General features: G+C 47.9%; 2 protein-coding genes across 3 annotated transcripts; both read left to right on the top strand.

Annotated features, from left to right (window-relative positions):
* The first annotated feature begins 54 nt into the window (after positions 1-54).
* Positions 55-22,367, top strand: LOC8054024 (2-oxoisovalerate dehydrogenase subunit alpha, mitochondrial). 2 transcript variants are annotated; one of them, XM_029989844.4, is made up of 9 exons: positions 55-424; positions 5,952-6,143; positions 7,121-7,316; positions 9,945-10,106; positions 11,599-11,743; positions 15,589-15,650; positions 16,891-17,032; positions 19,323-19,494; positions 20,551-22,367. In XM_029989844.4, exons 1-9 carry the CDS (start codon positions 326-328, stop codon positions 20,737-20,739), a joined length of 1,359 nt encoding a protein of 452 aa, XP_029845704.2. In that variant the 5' UTR covers positions 55-325; the 3' UTR covers positions 20,740-22,367. The 2 variants fall into 2 exon arrangements, with proteins under 2 accessions (XP_029845704.2, XP_002434451.3); XM_002434406.5 differs by having other exon boundaries at positions 65-424; positions 5,949-6,143.
* On the top strand, positions 2,142-4,399 carry LOC115328577 (centrosomal protein of 63 kDa). Its single transcript, XM_029989847.4, has one exon. The coding sequence runs from the start codon at positions 2,303-2,305 to the stop codon at positions 3,059-3,061; it is 759 nt and encodes a 252-aa protein (XP_029845707.3). The 5' UTR covers positions 2,142-2,302; the 3' UTR covers positions 3,062-4,399.
* Positions 22,368-24,318: the final 1,951 nt, after the last annotated feature.

Below are 24,318 nucleotides of genomic sequence, written 5' to 3' on the forward strand. Positions count from 1 at the left end.
CCGGTTAGCGCTTTTATGGACGACTCGAACATGCCGAAAATGACCATTTGGCAACTTCGGCTGTGTTCAGCATTTTATGCTATTTCGATTTTATCTGCGATCAAAAATGTGCGTTCTGAATAACTCAGCGCGCAAAGTCGGGAACTGTAGTCCTCTGTTACCTGTACGGCCTGCAGCACCTGCAGCTTAAAAAAAAATAAACGATAAAAAAAAGGCTTGTATAATTGGCCACGCGCGTGACGGCAGTGACGGTCTGGTACAGTGGTACGGCTCTGGGTCCGCCGTGCTCTTCGTCTCAGAAAGCAAGATTTGAAAGCTTTCCGCGATGGCTGCTACTTTGTCAGCTCGACTTCTTAGGACTTCAGTCCGTAAGCACAGAAATCTGATTCATCGAGGGCTGTATCGGACGTCGGCACCGCTGAACGTGAGTTTTCAGCCCCGTTTCAGCATGTTTTCTCGCGGCAAGCTTTTAGAGATCGAGCAAGCGAGCTTTCCTAGCGCGCCATGCTTCGCGGCGGCCCCAGTGAAGCTGTTGAAGTGCTGCGTAGTTAGAGTAACTTTTAGTTTTGTTAACCGCGCATTGTCTGCCGAGGCACTGTGATTTGTTTTGGTTTTTCTCAATCGATCGATTTGAATTTGAAGCAGTGCCGCAGTGCAGTCTACGGTAGGAAGTTTCGTACGCGGACTGTCTGCTAGCGAGGTGTCTGCTACGCAAACCATACAAACAAATGTCCAAATTACGATTTGAATAGTTTACTCAATACTGCACCTATTTTGACGCCTGGATTACTCTCCCCGATGACACTTTCTTGTTTTCTTTTGTCTTTTCTCTCTTTGAAAAGAAATCATCTCGCTTGACGCGTAATTTCGAGTTGCAGCCACAGCAAACCCCGCTTACATTCCTGCTTTCATTCGTTATGTTTGTTGTTTTGTTTTCTTTTGATGCCGTCTTTAGCCAGGAGTGAGTGCGAGTCAGCGATGTTACCGACATAATATATGGTAATTAGAGAAGCAGACGCAATCTTGTGGAAAGGAGCAAGCTTGGACGTGTCTTTTGACGACTGACCGACAGACAGACGAACGTCTAGATCCTGTTCGCTGGGCATTGAAGGGTGCTTTAATGTGTGGCGACATTAAAGAACCCTCCGATCTGACCAACGGAAGATAAACGCTTATTAAAGAGAATGAAGCTTTCCAGCTGTCCAAGCGTAATAAGAGATAGAGGGGTCTGCTCGGAGCATTGACACGGTTACTGATAATTTTATCTCTGTACAAACGGCGCCTGTTTGTACAGAAGAGGCTGTGGCTGGCAAATAAAAATGACACAATAAAAAAACAAAGTTGAGTGCGACCAAAATTTAAAAAAAAAAGGAAAAAAAAAGATTATTATGAGTTTGTGATATGATAAGCTGGTCAGTTCGAAACTGCGACTGCTACGGCTACGCATTGATGTTTTGGCTAGAGCACTATATAGCTCCTTCGGAGCAGAGTAGCGCAATCTAGAACGCCGCCTCTCGGCGACTAGCGGCGAACGCCCGGAGGTTCCAACTGCGGTCAGAAATGCATGGAGAACGTGAGAAAATCGTTGTTTCTTCAGTATTGTGGCGATGTACGGAATGGCAATTGTTTTTGACATAATAATGGAACATTTTAGAATAATTTGCGCTAAGTTTTGTGCCCCGCAAGGACCTGACTTTTTTTTAAAAATTGCTTGAGCGGCATCATGCAGCAGACGACACGGCGACGTCACACCATTCACGTGACCCGCTCCGGCCAACCCGAAAAGCGCATCTCCGCTGCGAGCAAAAATCGTCTGCTTCAAACGCCATTGCCTTGGAAATTGCCTTCTCAAAATTTGCACACGCATCCGATATTATTAAAACTTTGACAAAGTGTTTAGTGCTTTACTAACTTCACGACAGACTAGTTTTGAAAAGTGTGAACTCACCGTTCATTTTTTAATCAGCCGTGTTGTATCGATCTCCATGTATTCTCCCATAGGGCGGGCCGCCTCTTGGAACCCTGAGTACCACGTGACTCGCGCCGAGCCGCTCTGTCGGCCATCTTGTCGGCAAAACACGAGGTTCAAAGGATTGCGCTACTCTGCTCCGTAGGAGCTATATAGTGCTCTAGTTTTGGCCGGGTGTCAATTTTTTGCCCTCTTCAAATTCAAAACTCGGGGGCGACGGTGCCACGGTGCTTCGGCAGTTCGTGCTGTGCTTGATCGGGAAATGTTCAATTTCGCCGTGTCAGCGATGAAGATGCAAACTTTGGCTAACTAGGCAACGAGAAAGAGCGAAAGATGGAGCGCGAAATCCTTTTCGGAGACCACCTCCGACTACCCGAGGCGTCGTTCTCGTCGTCGTGCGAGCTCGAACTGCTTAGGCTCCTCCGCGACGTTGACCTGGCCGTACTCGAGAAGCACCAGTCGTGGCGGTCGCAACTCGACGACGCCGCTGCGGCGCGCCGGCGCTCGGAGGCCGAACTCGAACAAGCTCGCCGGGAACTGCGCTCGAGTCGGGACGAGATCGACCAACTCCGCGACCACATCGGCTACCTGGAGAGCGCGCAGGCGGACCTGGTCTCCAAGTACGAGAAGCGACTGGCGGACCTCAGAGGCGACGTGCTCAAGATCAAGAAGCGCTACGGCGAACTCAAGACTCAGCCGGAGTCGCAAGCGATGCCGGACTTCTGGCGGGTTAGGGCTAGCGACCTGGAAAAGGAGCTTGTGGAGCTGCGTCGGGAAGCCGCCTCCCTGAAAGGGGTCAACGGCGACACAGACTCCCGTGAGAGAGAGTTGAGGAGAGTGATTGCCGAGAAGGACGGAGTCATCGACAGGTTGACGGAGACGGTGACCCAGCTGACGAAGAGGGTTCGACACGCCGAGGGTGTGAAGTCGACACCCCCCGATTGGGGGGATAAGGGGTGTCAAATGGTGGACGAGTTTTTGGACGCCTTCGAAGGGCACAGGGAGAAGAATATCGAGGGTTTGCGCAGGAAGATCAGGGGCCACGTGAAGGAAGTGACGGCAAAGTTTGAGCACGACCGCAAGACCATGTGACACTACTGCGAGCTCCTCGGACTCTGTGTACTCCGGTCACCCCTGGCCTGACAGTGCGGTGGGAGCTACGCGTTCACCGGACCAATCGACCACCTCCCTTTCATCACCCGACCCTGCTTTCTACCCGTTGGTATGAGCAGAATGTGATCACTTGGAGAAAGATGGACGTTTTACTAGTCCAGCGAGCGCGTAGCTTCCGCCATTCCGTTGTCTTAGATGTGAACGGAGTTTAAAATGGAGTGACATCCCGTGCCCTGCATGTTCAAAGCCGTCGTGTCGAAACTTGTATGGGAGCTTCGTTTGCGACGTGAAACGTGGCGTCTCTTCGTCTAGTATACCGAATAAACCTCCTGCACACCCCACACAATGAAAGAACAGCACTTTCAAGTCCTGTGCCTCTCACTCCGACGGTTTGATCTCGCAGTCTCTTTCGCCAAGCTTCACGCTCGAAGCTGGTTTGCACAATAGCATTCGAGTGTGACCGATGTGCCTGCTAACAGGTAGTCCTCAACGCTTCTTTGTACAAATTTTTATAGTCCTTACACATCATTCTTTAACCGTGGACTTAAAATAATTCTGACAGTGGTATAAGCGACCATTTCGTAAATAGAGCATAGATTTAACCGCACAGATACTGGAAAACCTTCGGTCCAGTAGTCTTATGCAGGTCGGAAGGGCACCAGGGTTACTCGATAGACGGCGCCAGCGTGCTCTCGTCGTAAGCAGGCACGATGCATTTCGGTAACGCTCGAGGGCAAATGTGAAAACTAGCCTTCAACGTTGCGAAGGCATTTGGTGCGTCCTCATATTCTGTTTAGCTCTGGTGGGAAGGTGGCACGAACGATTTCATTAACAAACAAGATGGGGCAAATAACTTCTTTTTTTTTTTTTTTCCTTCTCAACTGCGGATGAGCTGGACTCGTCCTTGCCATCAAGTAGGCTCGAAAGGTTGTTTTTAATAAAATCCCGAGATCCACATTGCGACAAGCGGCATGCTTTCTTCTCGAGGGTTCTGCATAAAATGATGTTTGCCAGCTGGCCTGTGACCTTCCGGCCCATTCGCACAGCTGTGTTCGACGATGTTCAACTACGTCACAAACGTCACCGGGACAATGTGCTCTATGTGTTGCGTGCCAAGCTGCCTCTTGGATTGGTTGCTACGCGGTCGTAATTTGACGCAGGTCCTCGGAACCTATGCAGAGGGCAAGTTTGTCTGCTCTTCTTTTGCAGGGGTTGTGCTGATGTCAGAATTCCGAGCTCCCATTGGCTCTGATTAAAGGATTGTGGGTATACCTCAAGGCAGCTTGCTTTGAGGTCTGCCCACTATCCTTCAATCAGAGCTCGGCGATCTGCTGTCGCCACAACCCCCCCACAAGAAGCAGATGAACTTTCCCTCCGCATACTTTGTTCACCCCTAAGCTGATAGTCCAGTGGAAGCTACGTGCTTGTTGGACCGAGTGGTCGATCGATTGCCACACGATAATGCTCCTGCCAGATACCAGAGAGTTTCCAACCGCTCGATTGGGGTCGCGTGGTTTATGGGCCGCGTTTGCAATACGAGCTGCGAGGAGGTAACTAACGCGTTGGTTGTCTGCAAGCGTCTTGGCCTTTCTGCCCGCTTTCCTCGTCGCAAATGAGACAATGCGGCGCCTGCGCACTTACGAACCATCTCCGCAGCAGGTGTCCGCCGTTCAATTGCAAATGCTCCCCGTGGTTTGAGATGGGCCCTTTCTATGATCTCGACTCTCCACCCACACGCAGAGGGTGGAGTTGGGTGATAAAAAGGGGGCAGTCGATAGGTTCGCCGAATTCGTAGCTACTACCGCCCTGTCAACTTGGGGGTGAATGGAGCACCGTCAAACACTAGTCCGCGAATGGACATTTTCGTATTCCTGAGTTGTAAATGCCTGCCTTTGGCACGAGCGTTACAGGTGCACCCCCCTGCCGAAAACGTAGCAGCTCTTCGGTCGATTCATTTTCGAGCGTGCCACCTCGGTGGCTCCGAGGCAAGGTGCCGGCCTGGGATCCCCAGTTAGCAGGTCCGAATACCAGCCAGGGTGGCCTGCGATTTGATGGAGGCACGTTGCAGAGGAGGTGCCGTGTAAGCGAGACTTCTGTTGCACGCTAAAAGGTTCCCAGGTGGTCGAAATTTATCCTCGGTCCTTTGCACGCCAGATGGTCTTAGTCGGTTTGGCACGTAAAACCTCCGAATTCGGTCGATTTGGTCCTCTACTTCTTTTCAGCTTAAGCCCAGATGCAGCCGACACTACGAGCCCAATCAAGCGGTGTCAAAAGCGCGAGTCGCCGAGCCTTTTCTGTTTATGATTGGTTCAGTAATGATACAGCACGTATGGGAACATGAAGAACAGCATGACGGTGAATTTTTGATGCTGTCCGATTGGTCTTATCAGCTTGTGGCGTCGGCTGCGTCTGGACTTAAAGGGCCCCTTAAAAGAAAATAACCTGTTTTTTTAAACAGTCTGGTTGAGACATTCATGTCAAAAAATAAATTTTTTAGATCAATATTGACGGTGAGAGATTTATTTCAAATTCTGCGCACAAAGTCCATAACGTCGCGAAATGTTCATTCGCTCGACGAGGTGGTCATTCGGTCTTTCCCCCTCAACGTTAAGGCAAAGCCGATCCACCTCTCCTCCATGCGCCCGAAATGCCGAGAGAGAGAACAAGTAGAAAGGAGGTGACTACCAACTAAATTGCGCCTTGCGCCGTCAATATTGCTCTAATAAAATGTTTTGGGGGTAAAATTAATTTTTTGACACGCGTATCCCAATCGGACTGTTTAAAAATTTTTTTTTTTTTTTGCTTTTCAGGTTTTTTTTAAAGTGAAACGAAGTATGGTGTCCCTTATCCGTGTGTGTTTGTCCAGCAGCAGGATGGCCAGAGCATGAGCCAGACCCCGATTCCGCCACTGGAGGACGTGGGTCCCCCCCAGTTCCTGGGCCTCAAGTGCGACTGGACCGAGAAGCTCCGCTTCCAGGCGCATGTCGCCACCGAGGGGTATCCCGTCTACCGGGTCCTCAACCGGGACGGAAAGGTCCTCGACCCCTCGCAGGACCCCCAGGTGGGCCGGACGGACGAACATAGAGCCGCCGAACAAGCTATGCCAGAGTGTCGGCCTGACATTCTCCGACCGTCTTGCGGGCGCCGCCATTTTGGTGCTCATGCAGAGCGAGCAGGAGCAGCGAGATGTCATTTTGCTCCGTCTGTTTCAAGGTTTCTGGAGGACGGACAAGTGTTTCCTGCAACTTAATATAAAGCTTTAGATGACCGGCAAAATTATTTTGGTTTCCAGGATGGCTGAATGGCTCGAGTGTCGTTACTCGGAAGCGTACATTTAGCGACTCTGGACAAATGGATGGATTTTGGCTTGCATCCATGTACCGGGCGACGCCTTCAATCGTTAGATTCTGTTTTCTACGTAACCAATGTTGCTCGGTTTGAGTCAGCTGCATGCTCGCGCCACCATACAGGCAGACGTCGGCGTCTTTCGGTTCAAAGCAGGACGTCCGCATCGCGCCAGTCGCCTCCAGCTTCGCAGAGTCGAGGAGAATTTCGACGCATTTGACCCCAAATTCGCGACCTCTCTCTCGGCTATGAAGAGATTTAGGACGTGCTCTACACCAATGGAGCGCATCGGTTGCTGCAATCCCAGCTAATCCAGTTCCGCCAACCAATTGCGCAACTCGGCGTTTTGCAGTCTGTCGTAAGGTGCAACGGAGTATAGGGGTATTCCTTGACGGCCGTAGCCGAGCGTGCAGCTTCTCAGCGTGTGACAACGGCGAGCTTCCGCATCGCCCTTGCAGCGTGCATTCCGCACAGTCGAGATGGCCGGTCTTGGGAACCTGTAAGTGCGAGCTCGTTCTGAGCATGCTGCAGTGAGCAGTGCACTCAAGTACGGCGCCAGCAAATACCCCCTATATGTATGCAGCCGTTCACCGTTCAACCGATTTGTGTGGCAAAGAGCCGTCCGCTTGTGTTGTGTCGCCCGGGACTGCCTCATCGCACGTTGCGAACATTCTCTTGGGCGTCCTCTCGCAGCTTCCCGAGGAGATGCTGCTGCGGATGTACCGGGGCATGACGCTGCTCAACAGCATGGACCGCATCCTGTACGAGTCCCAGCGACAGGGGCGCATCTCGTTCTACATGACCAACTACGGCGAGGAAGGAACCCACTTCGGCAGTGCCCCCGCCTTGGACGACGGGGACCTCGTCTTCGGCCAGTACCGGGAGGCTGGTATGTCTTGCCTCACTCCCATTCGCTGGTTGGCCGACTCGAACCGTCGGCGCAGGCTTCTGTACGTTACTCGAAAGAAGTAATTGATTACAAGTGATTTGACTGCATGTAATGAGTTTGTTAGCAGTAGCGGGCGAGCCGAACGTGACACTTTTTTGTGAAGGGGAGCTCCGGCAAAATTTCGAAAGGCGCTGCTTTGCCTCAAAATTGGTTCAGCACGTTAACGGACACATCCGGGCTAATAACCCGGATTACGAGTTACGATAACGCTTTTTGTGCGAAGTTATTGAAGTTTCGAGCTTGGTTTGAGAAGCTGAGAGGTTCTGTCGGCAACATTGAGAATGTGACGCCGGATGTTCTGATATGGGGCAATATTGAGGCAGTAAAGCTCTTTAACGACGGATTACAAGAAGATTGATGGTGCGAAATGAATGCGGGTTAAACCCACATCAGCAAAGCAAAAAAGACATGCGAAAATACAGTGTGTTTTTAGACTGCCCGCTCAAGTCGCAAGTTACGGTAGGCTTGCGATAATTCAGACTCTGATATTTCATACTTCCGGGTAATTCAAGCGAATTAAAAAATTTTGGTTGTCCCGCCATGTTTTCAATGTGTTTGTAAGCCGCTTAATTCGAATGGCATTTTCGTGTGCTTCTTGTGCTTGCGGTTCTGTTGAGTGTGCTTCTTACGGAGCACCGGCGCACTGCTGAGAAGCAACACCCATGGAGTTCACTTCCGCTTCCAATGCTTCTCCACAGCACACTGGTGCTCTGTAGGAAGCGCTCTCAGTGGTGCGAATAGTCTATAGTAGACAATGTTTTTGCTAAATGAACAGGCTTAATTTTTTTTTTGAGATGTCACATGCTGTCTTAAAGGGATACTTCACCGAAATTTGAAATATTCCCGTCGTGTTCAAAAATAGGTTGTATATGATCCACAATATCCATAAATGACAATAGCACGTTTGTATTTTGAGCCTGGTGGCTGTATTTTTCGTTATAAACGGCCCACTCTGGCAAGCGCTCAGAAAAGGCCCAGCGGAGACCACGTGACGTCCAACGCAATCGGGACGTAGGTCGTCTCAGGACGAGCAAAGCTACGGCGAGGCTGACGTCGAGAGGATGGCCTAGTCGTTCCAGCCACCGAAGCGGCTGCTTTTGTATGAATTTTGAGTGACGGGTTAATCTTCTGTAATCTTGTAGGGGGCAATAGCGACTTCTGCGACACACAAAAGGCATTCTCGGGAAGAGGGGACTTCCTCCTGCCCCTCTTCTCTCGTGGCCGGAGGCGAGACAACCCCCGTCACTAGCTGCTGCTAGTGACGGAGTTGTAATGCCCGTCTAGTTCCTAGACGGGCATAACAAACGAGGCGTTAGCGACATCCACCAGGTGCTCTTTGCTAATCGTTTAATTTGTTTTAAAATTCCTTTTCGTGCCTTTTTTAACAAGATATTGGTGTGTTCGATATGATACTGCTCCTTTGAACACATATAGACTATAAAATAAGCACCGAAATTTTGTTGTAGTATCCCTTTAACAGTCCACGACAGAAAACGAAAAGAAAACAGAAAAACGCAGGGCGTGACTTGTTACGTACGTTCCTCCTGCTTCGCAATTAGTTTTTCGGTTTTGTTAATGGAAAATGCCGCTATCCCATTGGCTGCAGAGCAATTGTAAGCTGCTCAGGGCCTCACCATACCCTACACTTTTTAAAAATTGCATCATTTTCAATTAAGCGAGCAGATAACACCTTTAACCCTTTGATGGTCGTCTTCGTACATGTATGTCTGCAATTACACATTTGGAAGTGCCTGCCTAAGCTAGAAACCGCACTCACTGCGGGAGGTGTTACTACTTCTTACGTCTATGATGAACTGCAAACATTATATTTGCATAGCGTTTCGCTTTGCTGATGCTACTTATAGTCTTGAAGTTAGGCGCTCCACGCACGTGATGCATGCAAGGTGGTTGCTTTGCATGTCGACTGCTCCGGCAGTAGTGGCAGTCGGAGCACCAGCTCTTCCGGTTCAGACTTTTAAAGCTTTCCAAAGTTGAATTTAGAGGATGAGAGTTCAGCATCCGATAGAGAAGCTCTGTAATACCCATGTTAGACGGCATTCAAAAGATCCTTTTCACTAAGCTCCTTCATAAAATCGGCCAATCTGCTCGCGATGTTGAGTGCGCACGTGCCCTACGGCGTGCGCTGGTTCGCCGATTTTATAAAGGACCTTAGTGAAAAGGATCTTTAGAACGCTGTCTGACATGGGTATTAGGCACCTTCGGTTTGAAGTCTGAAACCACCAGAATGTCGGCGGAAGTGGATGCGTCAAAATAAAACCAGATAGAAAAGAGGTGACAACTTTACGCCTTCAGTATTTCTGTTTCCTGCTTTTAAACCCCAGTAGCTTGCAAGCATTGCACATTCCCCCGCTAGATATCTAAGAAAAAATCTGTGCATTGACCTATTCTTTATACCATTCCTTTGGAAACAAGACCCGACTACTGGGAAACGTTTTTTGGGAAAAAAACTCGACTGTTGAAGGGTTAATTACGTGAACAGGCGACACCCTAATTGTACGAGCAGACGACACCCGTGATTGCGTGAGCGGACGACGGCCTCGCCTGCAGGAGTGCTGGTGTGGCGCGGCTACCCGCTGCCGATGTTCATGAGCCAGTGCTATGGCAATGAGCTGGACGAGTGCAAGGGGAGGGGCATGCCCGTCCACTATGGCTCCAAGAAGTACAACTTTGTCACCATCAGCTCGCCTCTGGCCACCCAGATGCCTCAGGGTGAGTTTCTTGCGCCAGAGGGGCCCACAGTCGGGGTGGACGCACATGCCCAGAAGCGAGACTAGACATCCAAACGTTCAGGCATCCTTGAAAGACGGACTTTGTTTTATACGGGTTGGCACCGATTTTTGTGTGGGGTTGCACGTGAAATGCGAAGTTCACAAACTTGGGCTCTTGGGAACAAATGGGGTTTTGCAGAGTGCGAGTTCCCATGGGCAACTAGGCGTTGCGTGGTTCATCACGGCCGCAAAGAGTTGCGCAAGAGTGCGATTGTGGCCTCTTCATTGATTAGGCAATGCTCTGCACGGATGGAGACTGTATAAATATGAGAACAGCCCGACTGTAACTGAGCATCTGTCTACTTTGCGCCTTTTAATACTTCTGCAATCGTGAATTTAGTAGTTCGATTTGAAGTTTAAGGTTGCTCGGTAGCTAGAAGGTGGAGCACCGCACTCCCTAAATTAGGCGTTCTCAAATATTTCAATCTAGAGCACCTAGGTACTACCTCTTTTTTTCTTTGCGAGAGACGAAGAACCCCTTTGGGTCTCTTGAACATTAATGCAGTAAAACAATTTCAGAATCCTATGGACCTAGTAAACCATAATGTTCATATACTAAGAAATGTTTCACATCAATCAATCAATCAATGGTTTTTATTAGAGTCAATGCATATCACAAATGACTGAAATACCATCTGGGCTCGTAGCCAATTTGGCTAGTTGAGGCCCGTTTTAATCAAATATTGCGATGACAGGCCCCAATAATAAAAACATTGAAAATAAAAAAAAACTAACAAACTGTCGGGTTAAGCAAATAGTTGAGGTAATGCAAAAAAATAGCACACATCGAAGAAATTAACGCTAGAAATAATTATGTGATAAGGAAATGAGTGTCAAGATGAGGAGAGACATATCCTATTTAGAAAAATATGGTGCTTTAAGGAACCGCTAATGTTATATGCATTTATGACTGAAGATAGTAAAGTACTATTCTTAATTTCAGCACTGCAGAATTGCAAAATTTGCTGGTCATATATGCCACAAAGTTGGGGAATGTTAAAGTGTTGAATCTAGTCATGGCATCAATGGATGGTTAAGATCTAAAGCACTTCTTAAACTGGAAGAACACTTTTTTTAAAAGAAAAAAGATAGCAGCCGACAAAATTTGTAAGCTTAGCAAACCTGTTAAGTTTGAAAACCATGGAGTGTTTTGCAGCCACTTATGCATCAGTGCATGACCCAGATTTGTTAAAATAGTACTTAAACTGGAAAACACTTCACTTAAGGTGAAGATCATTGAGCGAGTTTGAGGAATCTCCGAGGGTGCTCTGGAACATTTTTGGGTTTCCCTCAGGGTGCTCTGAAACACCTTTGGGTTCCTGGGGACCCAGCTTGAGAACCCATAGTCCTAATCCTTGCATTGCTCACGGCCGTCCTACTCCGAGTCGGGCAGCGTTTTCTCGGTGTCGAACCTGGGTGCCCTTTTTCCTCAGCCGTGGGCAGTGCCTACGCCCTCAAGCTGGCCCAGAAGAACAACTGCGTCATCTGCTACTTCGGCGAGGGAGCGGCCAGCGAGGGGGACGCCCACGCCGCCCTCAACTTTGCGGCCACCCTCGACTGCCCCGTCATCTTTTTCTGGTGAGCACGGTCAACCCTTATTATTCGCTCAAAAGTCTAGAATCCTGTGGCAAGAGGCGATACATGCTAAAGGCTGGCTCACGTGTTTACGTTCGAGTGGGACTAACTGCATTGTAACCAATTGTGACTGCATCCGGAGAACTTTTTTCAAGAAGGGCGAACCCTTTTTGGGGAGGTGGTGGTATACAATTTTTGTTTACAGATGGGAGCAACCCTAGATTTACCTGGCAAAAGCGTTCTTCTGGCGAGTCACGATTGAGAAAATGGATAGTTACATAATGTTTTGGTAGGATCAAAGTCCCTCAGTCGTATCATTCTGCTTTCATCGACAGAAATAAGAGCAACATCAGAGGGTCGACTTTGACAATGTTGGTTTTGCACAACAATGCAACTTGTATGTGTTGTGATTCGGAGAGCCCAAAACAAAATTTAAAGAAAGGAGAAGTAGGGCCGAGGCGGCCTGCTGAAAGGATGCTGTCTCACATGCCGAAGCGGGGCGAGCACCGGCGAGCCCAAGGCGGGAACGCCCCGGAAGAGAAGACGTCGATCACAGTCAGGGTCCAAACACATACTCTTTTATTCAAGGGGAAACAACGCGGGGGCACGGGCCCGATGGGTGTACAATAGCGCCACCTGGCTACGGGGGTTGCTGTGGCAGTCGTGGCGCCACCTAGTTAGTGTGGCGAGTGAAACTTAAATGAAAAAATTGAAATACTACAGTATGCATTCTTTTTTTTATAAGCGTTTTACTCGAAAAGATATCAAATTCCAGTAAAATGTGAACCTTATTGTGTTGTAGATGAAAACAATGATATACGAAATTTTTGTACGTGCTGTTGGGTGTATTGCATTACCTGTTTCCATTCGCATGTTTGGCCGTTCCTGTAGTTTGTGTCCTCTGCGTCGTTTGTTTCCTCACGATTTATATACCTCTGTGGTGTTGTGAAGATGTCGATCACCATGTTTGAGTCAGCTGAATGCATTTTTGAAGCAGTAGCTTTGTAGGGCCTACCAAGCTCAGTAGTGCGAAGCGGAGAGGAGTAGAAAGGGCAAGAAAGAGAGGAGCAGAAACAGGTGGTGTAGAAAGAGCGAACAGAACGAGGAGGAGTGGAAAGGACAGAAAAGTGTGCTTCCCTTCTCGTGGTGACCCAGAAATTTCAGCGGAAAGGCTTTGTATCCGAGTAGTGCTGAAGGGAAGCACGCGGAGCATCACAAAGAGGCAATGGTGTGACGTAATCTGTTTCCATACAAAACCCTACCCTAGGCACCACCTGAACTAAGCATCACCCACCCCAGGCACTGAAAGACTAAGACTCATCCTGCCCTAATCACCACCCAAACTAAGAGCACCACACCCACCCTCTAAAGCTACTGCATTTGAACGCATTTGGCAGAATGACCAAACATGCTGCCAACCTTTCTGTCCACTTAGCACTTTTGTGAACTGGCCCGTCTTTCAGACCCTGTCCGAAAAAAAAAAACACGAAATTTATTTATTTATTTATAAAAACTGCTAACCTCCTTTTGGGGGTTGCGGCATGAGGGGTTGGTACATTTTACTGCACAAGAACTTAAACAGGAAAAGAATGAAATGTAGTTTATATGCAATAATAATATAGAAATGCGACAATGCAACAATTAAAAGTGTCAGTACAACAAAGATACGAATTCAGTGCCCTATTGTACAAGCTTCGCATAGCTGGAACCAGTCATGGCGTTAAATATCTTGAAGCATCAGTGTTAAAATCGCCATTCTGTAGTGTATATAAAAACTTTAGCCTCGCTGTTTGGCGCCTCGAAGGTAGTAACTAGTTGGGCTTTTTTGTGCAGTGACGTCAGATTTATTGCGTTTGAATTGGTTGTAAATGAATCGAGATGCATATCTTTATACTCTTTTTAACTTGTCAATATTTACAGCAGTTTGAGGGTCCCATATCTGGGAGGCATATTTAAGATCAGGTCGAATCAAGGTTTTGTAAGCAGTGATTTTTGTATCAAGCGAAGCATGCTTAAGATTGCATTTCGGATGCTAAAGTTTACCGTGAGCTTTCTGAACTATACAGTCTATATGTACATTCCATTTTAGATCATACGAAAAGCGCACTCCAAGATATTTGTATGTTGAAACAATTTGTAGAGGGTTTTTATTAACATTATACTGGAAATTAAGTGGGGAATGTTTCCTAGAAAATGTCATCTGGACACATTTCCCTATATTAAGGGGCAGTTTCCAAGCTGTACACCTTTTGGACAACCTTTCTAGCAAAAGGTTAGGTGACTGTTGATCCTTGATATTTTTCACTTTGCTGAAAAAAAGTCATCAGCATAAAATTTCATATCTACACCAACAAATTTCTGAACATCATTGATTAACCATTAGTCTTGTGCGAATAGTGGATTTTGAGCCCGAAGCGAATTCGAAGCGAATAGTGGTTTTGGCCGAATATTTTCGATTCGAATATCGAATAGTTTTTCCACGCCTTTCACTACCATTGCATAATGCTTAGATGAAAACCCAGCTAAACCTGTGAAGGTTAATCCACTTTTTCATTCATAAGCTAAGCTTAATCTATCTATATTTATGAACTGTGATCTCAGAAGGTCTGGTGTCTTGGGATGGCAAGTAAACGACGGATTTGACATAAAATGAATCCTATATAGATGGCAAACTATACCAATTGAGTGAATTTACAAATCTTAATGTATAAAATATTCTTTCTTTAATCTCAAGTTAAAAAAGGATGAGTCGCGCATGATGAACACAGGTTGTAAAAGCATCTCTGCCTAACATAGTATACTCTTCCATAAAAGTTTAATTTTGAAACTTTTATTACAATGTAGATATACACATTCACAAAGTTTCCATTTATTTTCAAGTACAGTCGGCACGGGTGCACCATCCCGCCCGCTTTGAATGTATGCTTTTGTTAAGCACGCAATTAGGCTATTGTTTATCGCGGCGGGTTACCCCGTTAAGTGCGCCTCTTAGCGAGCACCGATGTAATGCGGAGAAGCAACACCCGCGGAGCTCACTTCCGCGGGTTTTGCTTCTCCGTAGCGCACCGGTGCTTGGTAAAAAGCGCGCTCAACGGGGCTAACCCACCGTAACCAACTCTTAGAGAAACGCGAATAGTGCAGTTCTTTTCGAAGCAAATATCGAATAGTGTATTATTGGGAACTACTATTCGAAATTTCGAATATTTCCACAACCCTAATAAACATAAAAAATAACAGCGATCCCAAGGAAAAGCCCTGAGGGACACCCGGCAAGACATCAGCTGAAACAGAAAAAGCACCTCCCAGCGAATAAAAAAAAAAATGACAAGCAGCTTAGTAATCTTCAAGCCAAGATGTTATGTTTCGAGCATTTAATACATGTGCAAGTTTTAACAATAGCTTGAGATGCGAAATGCGATCAAACACTTTTAAGTATTAGATTAATATAATGTCGACTTGTCCCTGTCGGTCCGTAACTTTAGCGATGTCGTGCATCGTTTCAATCACCTGGATAGTTGTAAAAAATAAGAGGTATATTGGCCATTTCCACATTAATGACAAACGTAGTACAGCAGAGTACCCATATGATGTTGTAAGCGTAAGTCGTCGTAAGTGCCGATAAGGGAGTGCGTTGACTCGGTTCCACTCGGACCTTTAGTTGAATGTCTTGCACGTCACATACATGTTTTGCCGAACGGTGCACCTGATTTTTCTCATTGTTCACCATGACTTTCATTCAAGGCGACACCTTTTGCGGTGTGGGACCAAAACGATGCAGACGCGACCCCCCACGTGTTCCTTGCCCTTTCAGCCGTACGCGACCCCTCGCGTGTTCCTTGCCCTTTCAGCCGTAACAATGGATACGCCATCTCAACCCCTGCCTTCGAACAGTACAAGGGTGACGGAATAGGTGAGTGAAGTTCATGTGGCGTGGTCACAGTCTTGGAGAGTTGTTCGGAGGTATTCGAGATCAAGAGAGAGAGGAGACAAGAAGTTAGTCAATGACAGATTTTTGAAAAGTGCCGGATTCACTTAAACGTATGTCGACTACTATTTCCGCATGTTCATCTTACGAGCCCTTCGAGAAGAATCGAAGTGTGTAGCGGTTGACATGGTAACCATGTCATCTTATCAGGAATAGGAGACATACTTTGTCTTATCACAAATGCAACCATATCCTTTTTTTGCAAAGTATCCCCTTGTAATATTTTAGCTCGTCTTTATCAACACCGCCGACATTGCGACGATGGCATCGGCTAATTATACAAGCTGACCAAGCGTTCGAAGAAGATAACCATTCCGGAGATTTTGACAACGAAGCAGCCTGCACGGTGAACAAACGGGACTTAGCTAGAATGAGTAGGGGTGCCTCAAAATGATTATTTATACCATTTTCTTTCTTTTTGATTTATTCAGTTGCTAAGGTTGACCTATATTAGAATATTTCTGTATGTTTTTGGCATGTAATCTAGCACACAAGGGTTGATCTACATTTCAGTAACTAAGACACGGTAATTTGTGCAACTGATAAGCTAGACATGCCTGTTGAAAGGTAGTGCATCTTTACGGACAAAAATAATTGCATTCTAGTATGTGCTACTAATGCATGCATTACTTTTGCCACGAGTAAATCTCGTTATAATTTATGCGTACCACGAGCACCTCAAATTCTCATACTGTACTACTACTAATTACCGAGTACTAATCTTGTGTTAAAGTGAAGCATACGCCAATCACAGTAAAAATAAAAGTGGGCAAGTACAACTCAGCCCTTCATAACAATCCTCCAAAGCTTTCCCAAATGGTTGTTAAATCAGTCATAATTAATCTAATGCTCAAAATTTGAAAGTCTTTCTACATGTTTTCTATAGCACTAGTTTGTCGTAGGAGTCAATCACAAACAGACAGTCAGAAGAGAATATTAGCAATCATCTGTTTTCTTGAGTATCCTCACCATGACTTACTACAATTAAAAAGTGTGATGGAAAACAGCTAGTGCATCGAGCCAAACCAGCCGGATATCCAAATTTGCTAAATAGCAAATTGTCGACTGAAATATTATTATTTGAATACTAAGCATGTTTTACATTCATGTCCCAAAATTTCGAATATACTCATGCACCCGCCACTCTCGACTTCTCCGTTCCCAGTGGCGCGGGGTCCGGGGTACGGGATTGCGTCGATTCGAGTGGACGGCAACGACGTCTTGGCCGTCTACAACGTCACCAAGGAGGCCCGCCAGATTGCCGTGGAGGAGAAGCGGCCCGTTCTCATCGAGGCCATGACCTACAGGTTGGTGCTTTGCTTTGTCTCGATTCTAAGATTGCACGTTACACCGCATGCGACGCCGTTCACCCAAAGGAGCGATCGTCGTCTGCTTGTTTTTTTTGTTGTAAATTCAGTGTAGCTTCGTGGGAACTCTGGCCCTCGTGTTGGTTGCACAGCAGAAAGGCCGTCCCAGAGAGCGTTGGCAACGGAGCGCGTCCATTGGTTCAGTGTCCTAGCACGCATGACTGCGGCAATGTGGAGCGGGGAGGGGGCGAAATCTGTGTGCTATACTTCGTTTCAAATTAGGTCCGACTGCAGCCAATCGAGCAGCGCCAAAAGCGTGTCGTCGCAGTGCTCGTTGCCTTTGTGTGTCTGATTTCTGAGCCACAGTCACACACAAAAAGGAGCACGGGATCACGCCACATGCAGAGTGTGCGATCGGTTAAGACGGCGATAGCAGACGACGAGTGCCACGAGGAAAGACATTTGGCTTTTTTATTGGTTTTGCTGGATCTTAGCGTTGGCTGTGCCCGGATGTGAAACCGGATACAACACTTCTTCCGCTGCAGAAAACGGGGGCCGCGGTACGGGGTAGAAACTGCGTATCAGAATAACCTAGTAGTTGCGGAGGAATTTTACGGTCTGTCCGTATGCGCGATGGCATTTCAGGGAAGACGGTCCGATGCACCGAAAGAAGACTTGCATGGACGAAGGAGAACAGAAGTCTTTTAAATAGGGTGCCCCAAGCGAACGCTCTGTCGTAAAACGAGCTGGAAAAATCAGCGCCTGCACGGGTAGAACACTCAAACTTTCACCGAATGTGCACAAAAAATCTTGCTAAAGTCCACGTTAGGTACGTTGGCAGATGGCTAAGTTACTGGCACTTTTAACTCGTGGCGCCATCTCCCGACAGGTGCAGCGAGCAGAGTGCGTCGTCCGTTTGTCGCACCTATTGGGAGATGGCGCCACAAGTAAATAGCGTCAGTGACTTGGTTGTCTGCAAAGGTGCCTAAAGTAAACTTTTGCGAGATTTTTGCTCATTTTTTGCAGGAAGAGAACTGCATCTAGAAATTTCGCACGGCAAGACTGAGCTGCTCGGTGCACATTCAGTGAAAGTTTGAGCTAATGTGCAAGCGCCGATTTTTCCGGCTCATTTTATGGCAGAAGGTCCGCTTGGGACATCCTACACAAAGCACAAGTTCGTCTGCTTCTTGCAGGGGGGTCAGGATGATTTCAGAATGCCGAGCTCTTATAGTGGGTCGACCTCAATGCACCACGATCCTTTCATTCAAAGCCAACCGGAGCTCGGCGTCATTCTGATGTCACCGCAACTCCTGCGCAAGAAGCAGACGAACTTGCGCTCTGCATACACTCGCAATTCCTTTGCCACGTGTCACATTGCACATCATTCCAACAGCAAGTGCCGCTCGTTAGAAACCTCGTTGAATGCCATCGTACCTTCATTGCATTTAACGGAGCATCTAATGGCCAATACCACTGGTCGTTTTGGAGCACGTCGTGATCAGCAGACCAGATCCGAGATGAAGCACGCGATCCGAACGGAGTCGCTCCGCCTCCAGATCCCAAGTGAAACATGACCACTTCTCTGGGATCGGTGGATGCCTTCCTGCCATTCACCGTCCCGGGAATCCCCTTCCCGCGGTCCCGGATCTTGAAGCACATGCTTTTGCAATCGCGGCGCTGACAACATGTGTTCAGCGCACGAGCGAAGTTAATCATGATGAGAAAGATGCGTGTCGATAAGCGATGTGCATCAACGTAGCCCAGTTGCCATTTCATCGGAATACTTGTGAACGGTGTCCAAGTATGTCTCGATTATCGGCCTCTCCAGCAAAGGCCCGAGAAGGCAGTCGAATTCATGCGGGACATACGAGCAATCCTTGTCGCTGCTACTTGAGTCGCTGCTGCTGAAGGAGCTGCTCGAGCAACTTGACGTTGAATTGTCATTAAGTAGCTGTAACAGTGAAAGCGGGCAGCACTTCGTGAGCGGCCATTACGAATTCTTCCGAGGTGAGATCAGCGAGATGCCCGGCAAGAAAGGAAATCACGTGTGCACGCCAAAGGCTGGCCGGGCTGGCTTCCAATTGAATCCGCCGAAATCGGCGTTGTGACTTTTCTAGGATCCGGATCGAGATCTGGAGTGGGAACCGACCAAAAAACAAAGAGTGGAACATGCCCGTCTCGATCCCGATCGCCCAGTGACATAGGCGCGCTCCAGAGAAGTCAATCTCGGCGCGCCCCAAAATGACCGGTGGAATTCGACGTGAGCCCGGCGGTTCTTACCCGCCCGCAGGATCGGGCACCACAGCACATCGGATGACAGCTCGGCGTACCGGTCGGTGGACGAGGTGCGGTCCTGGGACCAGAAGGACCACCCCATCTCCCGCTTCCGCAAGTACCTCGTTCGCAGGGACCTCTGGGACGACGACAAGGAGGCCGACTGGAAGAACGAGACCAAGAAGCAGGTACGTGCGCGGGACTCCCACGGTATGGCGTCTCCGATCAATGCGCTTACCGAGTTCTCTCAAGTGCTTTCCCGATTTCCGCCCAACGATGCCATTGCCCGCCGCGATTCTGACGGTGCCAAGGTGGCGGTAATGGACGTGGCAGATTCCCATTCCGCTGCGTGTCGCTTTGCAGACAGATGGTGGACAGAAACCGCCGCAGATGGTAACGGCAAACTCTTACGTCCGCTTAAGTTTTTTGCCAGCATTTTCGCGGCCAACCACCAGGACCGCGACGTCCGACGGCGCGGACGCTGGTTCCTGCGATGCTATTTGTTGCCACCTCGGGGTCGTTTTAGATGCGCAGGTGGGACGGGCTGGTAAATGTGCCGGCTGAAAGCGCATGTTAGGCGCCGTATCCGTGGCAGAACCTAGAACCTAAAGGCCGGTTTGCACACTTGCATTTGAGTGTGACCGAGTGCATTGTGCTTAACTAAAAAACATAGTGGCGCCATCTATCAAGTGACCCTGGAACATGTCATATCTGCACATAACTAGACTGGAGGGTCTTGCAGCACTCGCAGGATCCAATCTACGAAATATTTGTCCAGTCTACGAAATATATATAATAAATCAATCGAAATATTTTGCGTGTGTTTTATTTAGGCGATACTAAAGAGAATTGCATTGTTTTCTCAGCGTGCAATAATATGTGCTCTCCAAACCAATCACTCGCCTCCCTTTCATCGCGCGACCCCATTCTCTGCTCGTGACCGCATGGCGAAAGACGGATGTTTGATTGGTCCAACAAGCACGTAACTTCTGCCGCACTGTCAGTCTTTAGGGGGGAGGATGGGGAGCGTGTGGCTCGTAGTTGTCCATCCGTACTTGGCTCGCTAAAATAGCGCTTAAACCGGGAAAGGGCATTCCTCGTCAAAGGTCCAGGGACGGTCGGGGCATTTGGGGAGTTCAGGGACGCCCAAGGGAACCCACGACCCTGACAGAAGGGATTTGAGGCACCTACCGAAACCTCTCGTCGAGCCAACATTGTTTAGAGTTGTCCTTTTCTTTTTTCAGTTGATGCAGGCATTTGCACGTGCCGAAAAGCTCAAGAAACCGCCGGTCAGCTACATGTTCACGGACGTGTACGACGAAATGCCGCCTGCACTCAAGGAGCAGTGGGACGGTCTGCGGCAACATCTCCAGCAGTACAAAGAGCACTACCCCACGAGTTCCTTTGCCGACGAACCTGCACAGACCGACTGATGGATCGACGCACATCACACTAATGACAACGGGGCCCCGCCAGACGGAATGCTTTCTTTCCATTGCATCGTTATGCAGCAAAGACCCTCGAAATTTTGCGCGACAGTAGTCACGTCTGTGAGTGTAAGATGTGGCCGTGCTTGTGCTTGTAACTCGCCAAACGTAAGCCAGTATTTTTTTTTTAAGATGGCACCCAAGCCGAACGTTTGATTGCTCCAAGGGTGAGCAAAGTTTCGTGTTGAGGCGAATCTAGCGGCGATGAATCGGTGCAAGCATGTCGCAAATGGATTACTTCGGTTTGGAAAGACGAAAACATGGAGAGGGACAGATGACCGCTCCGTCCTTGCACTTCTCATTTTAATTTGTTTCAGCCAGAGGAGTCTATTGGTGGGCGAGGTTTGGTGTGAAAGGGACAGTGACTTTTCGGCATCTCGACGTAGGGCATTTTGCTCCTCGTGTACTCGAGTCTTTCTTTTGCACAAAAGCTAAGAAAATTGTTTTCTTTTTCTTTGTTTTTAAGGTTTATGTACATTTTTGGGCATTCTTTCTGTAACTACCTGTGCCTCATTATCTTTTTAGTTAATTAGAAACTCTCAGTTCTCGCGGCCGAGTGGTTTTACGTTTTGAGCTTGTTCGACGGCCGTTCCGGGCCTGTACTTCGAATGAAATACCACGGTGTGATAGCTTTTTCTTCCCGTTTGTCGGGAAAGAAGTGGTTTGTCACACTTGGAGATTTCGAGCGGGCTTTCGGTAAGTTTCCGCTGAAAGGCACGGTCGGCGCAAACTCTCTTACAAGCGCAAGCTGCAAACTCTGCGTCGAATCACGTGACTGTAGTACAGTGTACTAGAACATGGGGTAGGGTTTGGACCAGCGCGACTCGACAATGGGAGCTTGTGAGGCTGCGTGCGTACACAACAATCGCGGCGCTGCAGTCGACAGGGCAGCAGAAAGTTGTTGCAGTTTGCGCCTGCACACGGTGCATGCGCACAACCACTACCATAGTAACACTACTGCTGATGCGCCGCTGTTGACACCTATTGCAATCTACACCACACACACCTCAAGAGAGCCGCTCCGGTCCCTACACTACCCCGCATTCTAGTAAACTAATTGTACCGTAGCGCGAAGCAGTCGTTGCGGTAAGGAAGAGGCTAAAATACTCATTTGGAGCTTCCGCTTCAGACGGTCGTGTTATGTGGGCATTTGCGGTGAAATTGGGTGCCTCTACAAATTCATGCATTTTTTGAGGCAACGAATGACATTCTCCGAACATTCTGGTAATGTCCGTCTGAAAGCCGGAACACACTCTGTGATACATTCTGTTTCTAAGCAAACAAGTTAAACGCTCGCCCATGTTTCCTTAAAACAGAAAAGAAAAACATAAATGCACTCGCTTTGAATTTACCAGTCTTTTTCTGACTCAACTGGTTCGGTGCAGCACCGGCTTCCGTCTTCATTCCGCACATCCGTTTTCCGCACTCGTTTTGTGTCGAAGACGGCAGTCTAGTCGTCCACAGGGCATGCTTACTGTTACGGACGTATGGGACGAACCAAATCTTTAACTTGGTGTGGAAGAGTGCTGGGCACTACTTGGATGTACATTAAAAAAAATTATTTTGGAAGTGAAGAGTGTCTTGTGAAAATATCTCTGTACGCTCCATCTTGCAAACATCTGCAGTGTTGACAGAGGAACTGGTGTGAGCGCGCGACTCTGCAAACTGCCTTTTACGCGAGAGTTCTCGTACAACCGAAGCATTCTACTGGGGCTCACACACCTGTACCTTCGTCTGCAGTGTAGACATTTGTGTGATGGGGTATAGGTGTCGACATTTCGGGCCTCTGGATGCGCCACCAATGATGCATTTATCTGTGCATGTGTGTGTATAAAACTTTATCTCGCCACATGTAGTACTTGCTGGAGCATCCCTTCTTGGGTTCCAAGCCTTACCGATACCTCCAGTGGGCCGCATTGCGTAACGGCACAGTTGGGGCGACGCTGAACGTGGGGAGGCTCGGCAGTTGGAATGCTGCCCACAAATTGCCAAGCGTTCTTCTAGCTGGATGATGCCAAATATTTGTGTGGTGTATCGCTACTGCAGTCGCCGACAACTTAAACATAGTGCTCGCAGTCTTACCTTGTGATTCATTGTTCAATTTTCTCATCGGCTGATGTTGCGCTCTGATTGGCTGAAGCGCAATAGGACGTTTGCAGCTCACCACACCCTGCTTTCGGTTAAAGTGACCATGAAATGAATTTTGGCCTGGGATAAATGATTTGAGATTGGGATTTCACCAATTGTGTATCGTTCAGTAAGCCTAAAGAAGACTAGTACACGAGGATAGAAAGCAAAAATTTTTGGTACAAAAAGTTTAAAATATAGGGGACTATTTCTTACCTGCTTTCTTTCGAAAGCATTTCCACTGCAATGCGTCCGCGGTGCCTAATCACATCCGCCGACCCTAGCTCACGCATTGGACTCGAGCATTGCGTCACTCGGACGTATGCGCTTGTCAAGGATCAATCCGTTGACAAATATTTTAATTTGTGTTTGTGGCCAACATGGTGCCGTGACGGAACTTATCGTTTGTGAATGACAAGTTCCACGGTGCACTTGGAAAGCATGGTGAAAGCTTGGTCACCGGTTCTGGTGATATACTATGTCACAAACAATTTCTAATTTTGCTCTGGAGCTAAGGAGAAAAAAAAGCTAAGAAGGAAAAATAGGAAAAATTATTTCATGGTCTCTCTATGTTGTCAGTAAAGATTTATGCAGCTCTGGATTTTGCAGTTCCCAAATGTTGAAAGCTGCAAAAACGTAACGTCCAAACATGTTCATTGACAACCGTTGGAAACGGATGACGGTGTTTCCAGAGAGGAGGGGAGGGGGGGGGAGGAGAGGGGGGGGTGTCAGCGAGACCTGCCCCCCTCTTTTTTTTTTTCTCTACCCCAAAATTTGACACATGGTGAATTCAAGGGGAGAGGTGAAAACATCTGGACTCCCCCCCCCCCCTTTCCCTCTGAATCTGCCACTGGTTTGAAAGACCAAAGGGACAATTTGTTTCTGTTTGGTTTATGTCAAACATTTATTGTAGGAACATACAAATTTGCACTAGAAAAATAACTATGCAACATGACATTTTTACCCGTTTCCATAGAGCGAACATGCACGCACAGCAACACATCTTAAGGATGAGATGTTGAAGCAGTGAGAGAGCAAAGATTTGGATCGCACTAGTGACTCCACAAGCTATGCTTCGAGCACTGGCACCCCATTTTCTTGTGGGCACCACCAGTTGGTGCATAACTGGGGTCAGGTACAAGTGGCGATCATTAGCAATTCGAATGTGCAACCTTCCCAAGCCTTAATGCCGCGTCAAGAAGTGCGGATGACATTGTTTTGCCCCATCGCAAACAGTTTCAGCATTTCCGGACGACAGAAAGCCATTTTTTGCAATTTGGGATAAAGCTTTAAATAAGCAACGATTTCTTAGCATTAAGGTGGCTGGGATGTCACTGCTCCGAAGCATAGCTTTTTTATGGTGACCCTAGCTTGCACCAATGGAGGACATCTGCCACG

This window comes from Ixodes scapularis, unplaced genomic scaffold (genome assembly GCF_016920785.2).
Source record: "Ixodes scapularis isolate PalLabHiFi unplaced genomic scaffold, ASM1692078v2 PGA_scaffold10__122_contigs__length_95168666, whole genome shotgun sequence".
NCBI lineage: Eukaryota > Metazoa > Arthropoda > Arachnida > Ixodida > Ixodidae > Ixodes > Ixodes scapularis.

Coding starts and splice junctions, on each gene's coding strand:
- LOC115328577 (XM_029989847.4), top strand. CDS start 2,303: ATGGAGCGCGAAATCCTTTTCGGAGACCACCTCCGACTACCCGAGGCG.
- LOC8054024 (XM_002434406.5), top strand. CDS start 326: ATGGCTGCTACTTTGTCAGCTCGACTTCTTAGGACTTCAGTCCGTAAG. Junction 425..5,948: donor GGACGTCGGCACCGCTGAAC/GTGAGTTTTCAG, acceptor GTGTTTGTCCAG/CAGCAGGATGGCCAGAGCAT. Junction 17,033..19,322: donor ATCGAGGCCATGACCTACAG/GTTGGTGCTTTG, acceptor ACCCGCCCGCAG/GATCGGGCACCACAGCACAT.